The following is a 14,978-nucleotide window of genomic DNA, read 5'->3' as shown; positions in this document are numbered from 1 at the left end:
GAGGGTGGTTTAAAATGCCCACAGAACTGCACCTAAGCCGTATCTCCAGGGTCTCAGAGATGTCTGCTGAGAGAATTGCAGAATTACATGAATTACTTAAGTGTTTGAACACCTCAGCTGTATCAGCTTAATCACAGATGTTTGTCTGTTCCTCAAAGAAACATAAATCACCATTCACTAATACATTCTCCTACCAGTCAAGCCTATGGTACACAAAAGCATAGAAGCTGTACTTGTAATGCTCACACTGGGTCCAAGAGCAGGAAGCAGAACAGGAACTACTCTGCTTCATAATTTGATCAATGATCGAAGCTTATGCTTCAGGTATCATGGAGTCTGATTCCTGGGGAATGAAAGAGTGGTGTTTGTTAACACCTTACTGTGTTTTGAATGCCAGGAGCTGGTTTAATCAAGTTTGCAGTATTAAACTCCTTGCAATGGAAAATGACAATACTTCATCTGTCCCTGTCAGAGTCCCCTGGTTCGCCAGACTCTGAAGCCTACTGAACCTCTGATGCCCATCCAGTGAAAATACCATCTTAGTATGAAAACAGAGTCCTAGTAAAGAGTAAACTAAACAAACATCTGCTCACCTTCAGGTTCATTCTAGAGAACTACCATCACTTCAGTGGAAATTCAGATTAATATCAAGTAGATATTAGAAACAGCCACAATATGCAGTTCTCCTGAATTCTTACATTGTAGATGCTTCAGGTACACCAAACTATCAAATACCTGACAGCAGGTAATCCAACAATCCCAGCTGGTGAATTCTTGACGAGTCACAGGCAGCAAGCCTACAAAAAGCATTAGACCAAATGCTGAAGAAAATGAACTTGATAGATGGTCACAACTTTGTTTCCTCAACTGATTTTGAAGCAAACAACGACCTAATGCTATGCAAGCAAAGGGCTAATATTACATTCATATAGTTACTGACTTCTCAAATATATACAGAATAATACTGGCCTAAGACAAACAGAATACAAGTTGGATGGATGTCCTGGCTGCAAGTTTACTTCACACAGCATTTTATACCACTTGAACTTTTAAACACATTCTGCATAACCCTGAAAAAATATGCACACGCAACTAACACTGCAGAGTGAAAGGAACCCCCCATGGTCTCTTAAAAATCATCAACAGCATGTTAATTCTGTATGCTATGGAAGAAGTAGGCAAATGATACAAATCACAAAGATGTAAGTTTAAGGTTCTTTAATAAAGTCTTATAAAACATTTCCAGAAACACTTTTACTGAGGCATGCGTGAAGTTTACAATTTTATCACTTCTTCACCACCTTCTGGTCCATTTCCAGTGACATCTAACCTTGAGACCTCAGCAGTGTCACCTGCACGTCATGAAGTTCAGCAAGGCCAAATGCAAGGTCCTGCACTTGGGTCGGGACAACCTTCAGTATAGGTGCAGACTGGAGGACAAATAGGTTGAGAACAGCTCTGCAGAAAAGGACTTGGGGATATTGGTGCATGAAAAATTAATATGAGCTGGGAATGTGCTCTTGCAGCCCAGAAAGGCAGCCAGGCTGCACAGAAAGAAGCACAGCCAGCGGGTCAAGGGCTGCGATTCTGCCCCTCTACACTGCTCTGGTGAGTACAGGAAATACATGGACCTGTTGTAGTGGGTTCAGAGAAGGGCCACACAGATGATCAGAGAGCTGGAGCACCTTTCCTGTGAAGAAAGGCTGAGAGAGGCGGGCTTGCTCAGCTTGGAGAAGAGAAAGCTCCAGGGAGACCTGACTGCATCCTTTCAGTATATAAAGGGAGTTTTTAAAAAAAAGATAAATAAAGATTTTGTAGACTAAAGTCTGTAGTGACAAGACAAGGGACAATGCTTTGAACTGAAAGAGGGTAGATTTAGACTGGATATAAGGATGAAATATTTTACAGTGAGGGTGGTGAGACACTGGCACAGGTTGCCCAGGGAAGTTGTGGATGCCCCCTCCCTGGAATTGTTCAAGGCCAGGTTGGACATGGCTTTGGGCAACCTAATCTAGTGAAAGACATGGCAGGGGGGTTGGCCTAGATGGTCTTTAAAGGACCCTTCAAACCCAAACCATCCTATGATTCTATGATCTACTCTGGACACCCACTGGAATAGCTTGTATATGTAGATTAAGCTCAGTTTGGAAACCTGTGGTTATGCACAGCAGCTAAGGCTTTGCAAATACCTCCTGAAAAAATGAACTCTTAGCTGGGTAATATAAGTTCTTAGACTGGCTAACTTAAGGCCAGTACAGTAATTATCTTAACATTAGAATGGAAGACACTTTGTTGAGCTCTGTCATTTTTCCCTAGAGAACTCAAAAACCATATGGATTGCCAGTTAAAAACAAACATTGTGAAAGAACTAAAACAGAAGCTGGTCAAGAAGTGAGAAACATATCAAGACAAACAGCTTCATACAGCACCTATTCCAAGTGTGATCAACGTTATGACATTAGATGTAGCAAAGACAGCCTGTACTGCTTGTTACAAAAAAGTGAGTTACAAACATTCCTGAAATAGGGAGTAGGTAAGTTATGATAAAAGAAAGAGACAGAGGAAGATATGAAATACAGAACAGCTAGTGGAAAAAGGACTATATTTGGTTCCAGAAACATCAGTTAGACATATACCAAATGTAAAATGCTTAATGATGTCAAAAGCAAGAGGAAAGTTCAGCCAATACAGATGGGCTTCTCATAACCTGCCACATGCAGAAAACATTGCTGTGCAAACACGGAGAATGTATAATTCTGAGAGGTATCTTTCTCTTTCCTTCATGAAGTGTTAAGTGTGACAGGTGTAAACTTAGGTATATCCTCCATTTAAAATAATGAAAAAGCAGAGGTAACAGCAATTACACTTTCAGATTCTTTACAAGACAAACTTATAATTAACAATCAAGGTTAAAAAACCAAAACAAACAAGATCTTAAATGAGCAAAGTGAGGAATTTCACTTGTATCTTAAGTGACAAACTGAAGGAAACTGTGATGCAAATAAGCAGCACAAAGATTATTTAAGCAGTTCAGATCAAAGTTTAAAAAAAAAAAATCTTCACACAGGACAATTGGAGGGGTGTTGAGGAGAGGCACACAATACCATCTGCTTCAGGATACAGACAAAGCAATAAGCATTAAAGCAATGAGCCAATAAGCCAGGCTTCTAAAATAAAGAGTAAGAAAAGTTTTTGTTCCCAACTTTTAAAAAATATTTAAAACAAAGATGTAAAAACTGGACAAGTTAAATGGAGAAATGCAAAGACCCACAAGAAACCTAACAAGGAACTTTCTCCTCAACAGCCAACCACCTTCCTCCCAAAATACCCTAAGTGCCTATCAAAACCAGTGAAAACTTGCAGTGTTTAACAATACTTGAGATTACTAAGAATTGCTTTTTTCTCTTGCAATCCATCCAGTTGCAACCAGACCAGAACTACTACTGCTGTGTTTTTCTCAGTTTGTTTTTTTGATGGTTATTTTTTGTGGATTGTTTTGTTTTGTTTTAAAGTAGGAAGCCTCTGTGATTCCAAGAACATTATCTAAGCCTCCCTTAAGCTTAACACCTCCCAGATATTTAATCTGTTGTATTCTGATCATGTATCCCCCAGTCACATCTGTGGTGTTTGGGCATGAGTGAACACCTGAAAAGATTACCTGCAAGTCTCTTTGAACAAGAGAAATACTTTACATGCTGTTTACTTAAGGATTTACTGATCAGGTCCTAGGAAGGAAACGGTCCTTTTGATGGTACTCATGCTCTGTTTAATGTGGGCTCTTACACTATTTCCATGGAATGCTTATCTGAGACTTGAGACAATCAGTTTAAGGAGTGTGCAGTCTCAAGGAATGGTTATAATCTTTTGTTATTTGTTACAACCAGCCCCAGAAAAACAGCCTTTTCCCAAGTACTTTACTGAAACTAACATATATAGCCATAATGTATCAAGTTGTACTTCATATTTAAGGAAACAAGGTCAGTTGTAGCAGTTTCTGAGCAGCTGTTTACAGAGCTTTTTGAGGGCCTACAGATACTGACATTTAAGTTGTTATAAGCTTCATGCACAGGAAGCATCATGACAGCATGCTTAGCTAAAAATATTCTAATGTCTATTTATTATCAGTGCAATTAAGTCTTGCATGACAGAATTAAGTGACAGTTAAGAGACTGGGTTTCAGGAAGTATTTCTAGACAACTATAAATACAAATGAGGGGAAATATAGCTATTTACAGCCACTGCTACAAACACAGGAGTTAAACTGAGAAGTCATGTTGGAAGATACTCTATCCACATCCCTCCCTGGGCAGGTACCCACACTGTACACAGGACAATTTAGACTCTGAAGAGCAGTATTTGTTACTGCCTCACACTAATCTGTTTGCCTGCTAGAAAAAATATTCAAGATGTTTTCTGTATGCAATGAAGATTAGCTATAGTCCTGTTGCATCCTTAGAGTAACAACTCCTCTTCCATTTTGTGTATTTTCTGCTTTCTGCTTTCCCTTACTTTCATAAAGGTAGAAAATTCCTTTCTGATTAAAAAAACCCAAACAGTAATACCAGGAATGGAAAGCTTTTGCTAAGAAAAATGCAATAGCACTACATATGAGGAAAGAAGCTACAAACCCCTACAATAGAAGTGTGCTGTAAAGTAAACAGAGCTGCATTTGATATGACATGTAGAAAACTTGCTCAAAGAGGCCTTTTTCACACTGCTTATACTTTAATCAGATCATCTTGAGTTTGGAGGTAGGGGAGGAACTTCTACTATTACATCTTAGGTACTGTAGGTACTTAGGTCTTGTCTACTACCTAAAGACAAGCAGATCCTCAGATGCAGTCAGCCAGACAGCAGCACATCTTGTTCCAACACCCACATCTGCTACAGAATACAACCACACATGTGGGAGAGCACAGGGGCAGCAGCTGGCATTTGACATCCAGTCCACAACAGCTACAAGCACAATTGTCACACAGACTTCTCATCACAGAAGATAAGAGCCTCAGGGATCCTGAGACATGAACAGGGACTACCTGCTTACCTGTTCTAGAAATCAGAAGTCTGTTAAGACTAGATGTCTATCCAGGCATTAATGAAAGTCTTACTAAGCATTTTCTACAATTTCAAGCACTAAAATATTTTTAGAAGTCTGACTAATATTTAGATTCTTAGAATTGGAAAGCCTTATCTTCCTACTTAGTTTTCAATTTGTAGGAAAATCTCACTTTGTAGAAACCCCACTTTGAAAGTTTTCAAAGGCTGGAAAAGATTAACCAAAATGAAATGCAACTGCATTGACCACTAATGTACTAATTAACTGTAAGAATCCATGTTCTTCTTATCCTGAAAATGTTATTTGAGACAGCTGCCTCTGCTTTATGGACACTTGAGCCAGGACAGCTTCTGCTACGCATGGTTATTCAAAATGGGCAACCAATCCCTTCTTGCAGAAATCGCACAGACCCCAATGCATCACTCAGGACTTTGAGTTACTACTTCTGTAAAGAACAGTTTCCAAGAAGTGGTATGATCCTGCTACCCTCCATACATATTTTTCCTCATACTACTTATGCACTGTGTCTAGAAGGGCAGTACAAATACACTGCATGTCCAAGACTGCCAAGCTGTGTTAAACTTGTGGTATTTGTTGTAGTTGTATCTTTACCTGAAGTTTTTTTATAAGCATCTTCTCATTGCTTTTGTACACATCTTTCATAAAAGCCTTCAGGGAAGCAAATGAAATAAACTACTTTAACAGCATGTAAGCTGGTTCGCCTATCTGTGGGCAAATGCAAACATGCTTAGAAGAGCCTCAGGCAATCTTTTCACATGTAGTGTCTAACAAGCTGATAAACCACCTCTGGAAAGGAAGCAGGTACAATTCAGGACCTGCAGTGACAAGTAGAAGCTGACAAGCAACACAAGAATAGCCCTATCAAATCAGGCCACCGCTATATCTAACCTAGTATCTTAGCTCCTATAGTACCCAAACACAGGTACCCAAAAAAAACCATAATAAAACAAGCAAATGGGACACTAGCTATATTGCAGTAATAACCAGATTTTTTATTAACTGCAAATCATACATGTCATTTCAAAACACCACAACATATAAATGTGCACTTCTCACAAGGACAAGAGCTTCAACAGGTAGGAAATATTATTAGAAAGACGTGAGAAGAGTTCTCTTCACCTCCTCCTTCAGACCTAGGCTTCAAAACCTACTTCAGATTGCTTTGTAAAGTTTGCCAGGGAAGACAGAATACACAACTTCAAATCCAAATACACACCTCAGTTTATTAGCACCACAGCTATTGTACTTCTTTCACATTCTTGGAATTGTTAAGAGATCAAAAGGATGCAACTCGCAGCAAGACTTTACTACAGCAGTGAATACCCTTTCTTTGTGCTGAATGCATTCCTAGAAAACCAAGGGCCCATTAAATTTCAAGATCCAAACTCAAACATCACAGAGAAAATGACTATCCAAAATGTGATACAGATGAACTTGTTCAATTGAGATGTAGTACTTTGATGACACCAACTTATTTTCTCTAGTGTGGGTTTCTGGGGCTTTGGGGATTTGTGGGCTTTTTCAAAGTAATGAAAACTCTGGACACTTCAGAATTTATTTTTTGTTCAGTGAGACTAAACTATTTCCAAATTGCAAGTTGTTATGAAAAGAAACTCTGGAGAAACAAGAAGAAGGAATGAACACAGCTGACTAGTTTTTGCAATCTGTGGACTCTCAAACCGAATGTGGAGTTTTGAAGTACCATAATAATATTACTGAAGGAACACTACTGTAGAGGAGAAATAGGCTTGCTTTTTAATGTTCACTTTTCACAGACTCCTTAAAATCAAGGATCTCCAGTGATCTGCAGATATGAAGCAGAAAAGTACATGAACACTGACCTGCACTCCTGCTGCCCTCCTATTTTCCATGTGTGGAAGAGAGGAGGAGGAGAAGGATCACTGGAGAATGCTCAGTGAACCTTGACTACCGATCAAACAAAGCGACCTTGTTCACTCCGATTGTCACAGGCCTTCACAGTCAGAGGACTGCTCTATCCTCCTCACAAAAGGTGTCCTCAGAATTTCCATCAAAATGAGTGGCGATTATAAAGATCTTAATTTTCAGACAATTCAAGTTCCAGCATCTTTGTCTCTCTGGAAAGATGTATGGAAGTTTACAGACTGAAATTTGCACCTTTGAGCAACTTGACATGATCTGGCAAAAATCGTTTTTCAAATTGAAAGTCCAGTTTAACCTCTTATGATATGAAACATGCATCAACAAGTATACTGAACATCAGAAAAACACACGTTTACCTATCATAAAATGCATCCAAAAATTACCTTTACTGCATTTTTCATTGTAAATTGGCTTTCTAGCTCAACTGCTGTCTTAAGTTTGCTGAAACGCACAACTATTTCACTAGAAAAAGTGAACATAAGCTAATGGAACAAATAATTTGTTTTAGGGATGTACAAGCCAGTACATTTTCCTCCCCTGCTGCTGCCCTCCAGTTCAGTATCTTCTAACCTAAATGGGTAAATTTCAGAAACAAAGCTATTACCCTTTTTCATTTTGCACCTAGAAATCCTGGGCATGAGCAAGCCTAGGTTAACAAAACCAATTCAGAGGGAAGTTCATTGTTTAAAATGTACTTTCAGATGTGGTCAAAACAGATGCAGACATGTTTTCAGCACCAGAGCAATGCAAGTCGCAAAAATAACTCAATTTACTAACATGATCAGGTAACCTCAAAACCAGAGACTGGATGGCAAATTATTATTATTGTGGCTTTCCCCCTCAACTTGCCTTTGTTCATGTACCTAACCTTCTACTGCTTGCGCAAACAACGCCCGAGCCAGCTCTGAGCTGCTTATTAAAAAAAAAAAAAGCCACTGTTGTGGAACTGAAAATTCAGACATTGTAATAAAGGTTGTAACAGGGACAACACAGCAATAGCATCTACAATTGAGAATTCTCTCTCTTCAAATTGGGACTGGCTACTGAAGATGCAGGAAAAATCCCATAAACAGGCAACGTCACTGGCACAAATATCAGCCATTCAAGCTGTCTTGCACAGCATGTTGCAGACAGGACAGTTCCTCCAGCCTTTTTAGGGAAGACTTCCTTAGCAGCTTTTTGACGTGCCATTTCAATTCAGAGCAACACCTGGTATTTCATCTTGAAAAGCACATACTTGCCCTAGGGATTAATAGAGCAGTACAGCAGTGCTCTGGAAAAGGCTATGCAAATGCAACTACTATGCACCTAGGGGAGTGCAAAACAAAACAAAAACTTCATATTATCCAGAAACCCTTATCTTGTTTATGTTAAAGAGCCTCTATATCTTCTGATTGCTTCCCTGAAGAGCTCAAGGGCAACAAAAACTCATTTAAGAATATTTAAATGCAGCATTGAGACACAATACAGAATCTTTGAAAATGCGAAGGGAACATTCCTACATGCAACTTTAGACAATATTACCATTCTAAGCAATTTTGACACCTGTGAATAAAAAACCCCACATTACAGTACTACAGCATAATTTTACTTTGTTGTCATTTGAAAATCCATGATTTGTACGGTTACAAATGTTTATATTCATTCTGCTTAGCACAAAACGTCGATACAAAAATGTTTCTCTAAGACAAGAGCAATCACATAATTTTTTATTTTTCCATATACATCTGAAAGAGCCTTAGGATTTGCTCATAAATTATTTTTGTAACTTGTGTTTAAGTTATCTTACCATTCAGGAATTCCTTTTATGTATAAACCCAATAAACCATCCCATTCAGTATCTAGAGTAGATTAACAGTTACAAGTTGGCACTAGAGTCTCTATCACTACTCATTTACCCCATTAGTTTTAGACAAGGCTATTGATGGAATGTAATACAACTTGATGAGTAAAAATTATCATTTAAGGCTCTATCTAGCAAGAGTTATTCTTTGTCAATGACTTCATAAACATAAAATAAATCCATGCAGAAACCCATATTAATTCATAACTCACCCTTTGGGGATTTCCCTACCTAATCTGTCTAAAACCATCTGTTAACAATGTTGAAAAGCAAGAAAGCTGCTTTAGCTCTTTTTGTGCAAGATCACTGTGAGGCAGTTTTAACTTAATACCTATTCTGCTGCAGAACTACAAAAATTCGGTTTAAACTATAGAGAATCCATTAATCAGATCTCATCAATTTGAAAGATAAGATTCCACTAAAAGAGAGCAATTGATTTTCAGCTATGTCAGTAAGAAGCATCTTATTTCAGCTACTTGAAATGTTACTCTGACTCATTTATCACATCAAAGACTAAAGTACTGAAGATTATAAAGCAGGAGCCAAGCTTAACTCAAAGCCAGTTTCACCACCCAAGGGTTCACAGAAAAAAAACAACCACAAAACACCCTGAAATCACAGCGGTTTCATGGTAGTGCTATTGCTCATGTAATAACGTTCAAGTGTAATTTTTCTTGTAAAGCAGAATATTATTGGTGATGTTAACATCATGATTTCATAACATAACAAAAATAACTTCATTTACCTATTTAGAATATTTAAGCTACTCTTGTGCTCCTCAGCATACCTTAAAAATCACAACTGTAATTGGTTAACTAGTTACCTTTGACTGTTTCATAACAGCCTACCTTCAATTACTAAATAGCTGTCAATTGAAAACAGTAAGAAGCCTCAGTAAAGGGAAACCTGCAACCACATCAGCCCAGAGATACAACTGATACTGTGACTGAAGTAACCACATGAACCACAGCCAGATGACAAACTCCGAAGGCTGATTTATGCAGGTCACTCTTTCAGGGGCGCAGAGTACATAGCGTAGGCTGAGTAACAGTTGAGCTGCTGAAGCTTCATTTTCCAGAAAAATAACTTGTATCCCGTGGAAGATTTGTAAAACAAAACACAAGCTCACAACTTAATCCACAATACCTATGGAAGCAAAGGGAGGAGAAGAGTCAGTGTGATAGTGACTAATTGAAACTAATGAGGTGCAACTCTGTACACAAGCAGCACATCATATGCTTCCAGATTCAGCAGCAGTTAATGCGTATGACTCTGCATCCACGGCACAGTTTCTCTGCAGTACAGGATGTAAACTAAAAAGAGTTTAGCAGGAGGCTTGCTTCACTCAGTACAAGTTACAATGCAAGCCTCTATGCCATAATTCATAATTTTATTACTCAACAGTAGTGCCAAGTCTCAAGTATAAAGTGAAGACCAAATTAATTCACAAAGAAGAAAATCCTGGAAAAGTGGAGAAACAGCTTCTCAAAGCTTGCAAGTTATCAGAACTTTAAAAGTACTAAAGGATGCAGACTAGTACCCAAGAAGCATCTTGTAAGGGGTCAGATTCCCCCCCCCCTACTTTTTCCGAAAAGGAATTTTCCCATCCTCCAAAGAAAAAAAAAAAACCATAAGGGGCAAAGCACAAGCCCTGGCACCATACTGGAGCAAGAACAGTCAATAAGTTAAGAACCCTGTAGCACCCTAGAAGTGGGAAAAAAGACCTATAGGTATCAAAAAATGCTTAGTGAAACAAGACAGCAGAGGGACTTGCTGGAACAAATCTCTCAGTGCATCAGCTGCTTGGGAAATGCAAATAAGCTGAAAGATATGAGAGCTTGGACTCAACACTGGAGTTCAGAAAAGGAATGAAACTATACATATTCCTTAATTTTATGAATGTTGTCCAGAGAATATATGACATACTTCTATTTAGACTCTAAAGGAGAAAAACACATTTCATTCACAAGTTCAAAAGCAAGTGTGTAATGAGCCTGTAGTGCGATATAGTATTATGGCCACAGACATTCAAACATCAGCTTCTATACAAGACTAATGCATGATGTGGAGGTGTTGTGGTTTAACCCCAGCCAGTAACTAAGCCTCACGCAGCTGCTCACTCACCCTCCATACCCCAGTGGGATGGGGGAGAGAATAAGAAGGGTGAAAGTGAGAAAATCTGTGGGTTAAGATAAAGAGACAAAGCAAATGAAAACAAGGAATTCACTCACTCCTCCTTGCCAGCAGGCAGGTCTCCGGCCATCTCCAGGAAAGCAGGGCTCCATCATGCATCACTGACAAACACCATCACTCCGTTCAGAGTCCCCTCCTTCCTTCTTCTCCCAGCTTTATATACTGAACATGACATCATATCATATGGGATGTCCCCACTGGGTCAGCTGTCCCAGCTGTGTCCCCTCTCAACTTCTTGGGCACCCCCAGCCCACTGGTGGGGTCATGTGAGAAGCAGAAAAGGCCTTGACTCTGTGTAAGCACTGCTCAGCAATAAAGAAAACATCCCTGAATTATCAACACTGTTTCCAGCACAAATCCAAAACATAGCCCCATACTAGTTACTGTGAAGAAAATTAACTCTATCCCTGCCAAAACTGGCACAGGAGGAAAAACAGACAGGGAAAATGTGTTGGGTCTTCCCCCTTCATCACACCCCCAAAGTTTTTGTAGACTTCTAAGAATAAAAAGCTAGTGATATCAAGTTAGAAGTCTAACAGTGCTCTTAATAGAGGACTCTCTGCTTTAAAGCTGTTTGCAAAAAAACCAACAACAAAAAAAACCAAAACCATTAAGACAAATCCATGACTGAGTAATTCCCAAGAATACTAGTTCTGCAGCTATTAAGTTCAGAAGAAATGAATGCTCATTGAAAGGTATCATGTGCATGTATGTCACTTACCATATACAAAACTCTTACATAAGTTTTTGCCAGTGTTGGTGCCACAAATGCATACATTTCCCAAGAAATTAGTCTTACGAAGCTCCTTTGCTACATTCAGAGGAAATACCCTTCAGTAAGGACACATACTAAGGTCCACATCTACAAGCATACTGAGGAACTGAACTGAGTTGCTGTTCAGAGTTCTACTACTACTACTGGGTACAACATGAGCAACCCAGTAGTTTCCAGTCATCTGAGGACTTCCAAGCCACAAAACAACTTTCCCAAAGACACTGTCACCCTACAAACAAAATTCAAAGACCAGTGTAACAGAAAGGCAGCATACTGAACTCCATGTCTCCAGATTTACACTTCTCTTAAATCTCTCTTTGATACAACATGCTTGTTCAGTTCCATGGAGAATAACATCAGTTCCACTAAACATACAGTAACTTATCAGCTGTTACAGTCCATTTCTTCAGGAGTTATGACTGATATACTCAGTTACTTCCTTAATGCAGCTTTGCCCCATCCCTTTGACAAAAAATAAGAGCAGAGCAGCTATTCTTATCTGTGCTCAGCTACAAAAGTGAAGCAACCCCTACTCCAGAATGCATCCATGTGATTCACTTGGAGAATCTGTGTAGAATCAAAGTGACTGCAGAAAAGGCTATGAAAATATTAGATAAAATGAACCGGAAAAACTCGCCAACATTATGTTATTCACTAAGATTTCAGGGGACTCAAAGATGCAATGGATTGTATCAACTTTCTCATGCAATTTCCTGCTTAAAACTAGACTGACAGTTGAGGTATGGAGGTTGCCTGACACTTGTACGTGGCAAATCAATATAAAAAATTAGGAAGAACAGAAGTAGTGGACACTCAAATAAATACAAAGTACTGGCAAAGACTCTACATAGTGTTTGTTGAAGGAATTCCTGCCTCACAAAACAACCATATTTCTCTGGAGAGAACCCAGATTTCATGGATAAGGAGGTGCTCTGCTGAAAGAAAACTAGGAAACAAATTCAATTTCAAAGGACACCGAGTAAGTCTCTGAAAAAAAATTGAAAGAGGGCCCTTTGTATGAATATTTAACTAATTAAGAGACAAAATGATAAGAAGGAAGATGAAAGCAGAAAGTAAATGATTGCTTACTTTCATAGAGGGAGATGACCAATGGAGTTTCACACAAATGTATGCTGGGACATGGATTATTCTACATAACCATAAACAATGAGGAGAGAGAAGCAGGTAAGAAAACTATGAAAGTTTGTTGGTGATCCTCAGTTAACTTTTAGAATCATAGAATTGTAGAATGTATTGGGTTGGAAGGGACCTTTAAAGATCATCTGGTCCAAACCCCCTGAAGTGAGCATGGACACTGTTACTGGATCAGGTTGCTCAGAGCCCTATCAAGCCTGACCTTTAGTATTTCCAGGGATGGGGTCTCCACCACCTCTCTGGGCAACCTGTTCCAGTGATCTATCACCCTCATATTGAAGAACTTTTTCTTAATATCCAACCTAAATCTACCCTGCTCTAGTTTAAAACCATTACCCCTCGTTCTGTTGATACATGCTCTTGTGAATAGTTCTTTCCTAGATTTCTTATAGGGACAGCAGTACCTGAAAGGTCACTTTAAAGTCCCTCCGGATCCTTCTCTTATCCAGGCTGAACAACCCCAACTCTCTCAGCCTATATTCGTAGGAGAGGTACTCCAGCCCTTGGATCATCTTCGTGGCCCTCCTCTGGACCCACTCCAGCATTTCAATGTCCTTTTTAAGTTGGGAACTCCAAAGCTGGACACAGTTCTCCAGGTGAGGTCTCATCAGAGCAGAGTAAAGGGGCAGAATCACCTCCCTCGATCTGTTGGCCTTCTGGGCAGCAGATGCACATTGGTGGCTCATAGCTGACTCCTGTTCAGTTCTTGTCTACTGGAACCCCCATGTGTTTCCCCTTAAAGATTCTCTCTGGGCAGCTGACCCCAGCCTGTACTGCTGTGTGGTGTTATCCTGGCCCAGATGCAGGACTTGGTATTATTGCCTTTGTTGGGCTTCTCAAACTCCCTGTCAGATCATCTATCTGGCCTGTCCCTCCGTCTAGCAGCTCTGTCCACCAGGGGATCAGACGCTCCCCAACTCACTGCAGGGGAGTTCACATGCCTGTTGAAGATGCTGGCCCATCATCCCAACTTCCAGATCATTAACAATGATGTTAAACAATATTGGCCCCTATCAGTCCCTGAGGGACACCACTGGTAATTAATAAAAAAAAAAAAGAAAAGGTCACTGATTATATACAGACCTCTAGCTGGATCCAGTATGGCTATTCTGAAGTCATACCTTCAGTCTGAAAACCACATAAGTGAGCTTTTCACATAAATGGGAAAACATCAGCTGTTGGTTCTTCTTGGGGCTCTAATACACAACTCCAGAACCTTGTGGTAAAACAGAACACTGGCAGAACATTATGTAACATTATATAACTCTATAACGTTTACTGAAAAAGGAATTATTTTAGCTAGCTTCAGAGAAAGCAAGGAAACAATACCATCATAAAGAACAGGTTTGTTTCATTCACCTCAAGGCATGTATCACTGTTAGCTCATTCAGAATCTAAGACTAACAATAACAAAACTCACAAACATTGGTATCATGGGGTTTTTGTAGTTATTTAAGCTTTTATTTTGACTACACAGGTCAAGCCAATTCTGAAGTCTCTGAAAGGATCTCCTATAACAAGAAAGTTGGAAAAAATATGTTCAGTAACATGCAGGCATGCAATCATTCTCCAAGTGCCTATGCAAAATGGGCTTTCTGAAGGTTGAGCAGCGAGCTGTAATCCCACAGGTCTACACTCAGGATGCTGGAGGAGAGGTCACCTTCAAGTATGAAAACTATCCTTGTTCTTTTGGGAACACATGCAGACAGAGCTCAAAGCTCCTTCTCCATGAATTTTTCCCAAGTGCCCGATTGTGAAGGTTGACAAAAACCTATTTTTGCAGTTTCAGAGATCTTCCTTAGAACAGATCCAGACAGACAGACTCTTACAGCTGTGAAGATACCCAACTGCTGCTGGACTAGCAAACAGGTACGTAATGGCAGCTGAGGAAGTCGCTGGTGGAGTCACATCCTGGAAAGTGCTTTCTCCCCCGTCTTTGCCCTTCCTCAACAGTTTAAATGACTTGTTATTAAATGAGTCAGCACTGACCACTTTAAACACCCTTCCTGACTTGCGTTGCCAAAAACTTCCCA

At 39.6% G+C, this 14,978-nt stretch overlaps 1 protein-coding gene across 1 annotated transcript in view; it reads right to left on the bottom strand.

Moving 5' to 3' along the window:
* Nucleotides 1-13,457, bottom strand: part of CTNNAL1 (catenin (cadherin-associated protein), alpha-like 1) — a 54,603-nt gene extending 41,146 nt beyond the window's left edge. The window contains exons 1-3 of the mRNA XM_010189919.1: nucleotides 13,350-13,457; nucleotides 11,866-12,019; nucleotides 10,486-10,526 (exon numbers count right to left, since the gene is read on the bottom strand). Coding sequence (XP_010188221.1) covers nucleotides 10,486-10,526; nucleotides 11,866-12,019; nucleotides 13,350-13,457 — 303 coding nt within the window. The remainder of the gene's footprint in view (nucleotides 1-10,485; nucleotides 10,527-11,865; nucleotides 12,020-13,349) is intronic.
* Nucleotides 13,458-14,978: the final 1,521 nt, after the last annotated feature.

The sequence above is a fragment of the Mesitornis unicolor genome, unplaced genomic scaffold (assembly GCF_000695765.1).
Source record: "Mesitornis unicolor isolate BGI_N332 unplaced genomic scaffold, ASM69576v1 scaffold4398, whole genome shotgun sequence".
Classification (NCBI taxonomy): Eukaryota; Metazoa; Chordata; class Aves; order Mesitornithiformes; family Mesitornithidae; genus Mesitornis; species Mesitornis unicolor.
Note: the sequence above shows the minus strand (reverse complement) of the source record. Positions and strands in the feature narration are given on the sequence as shown.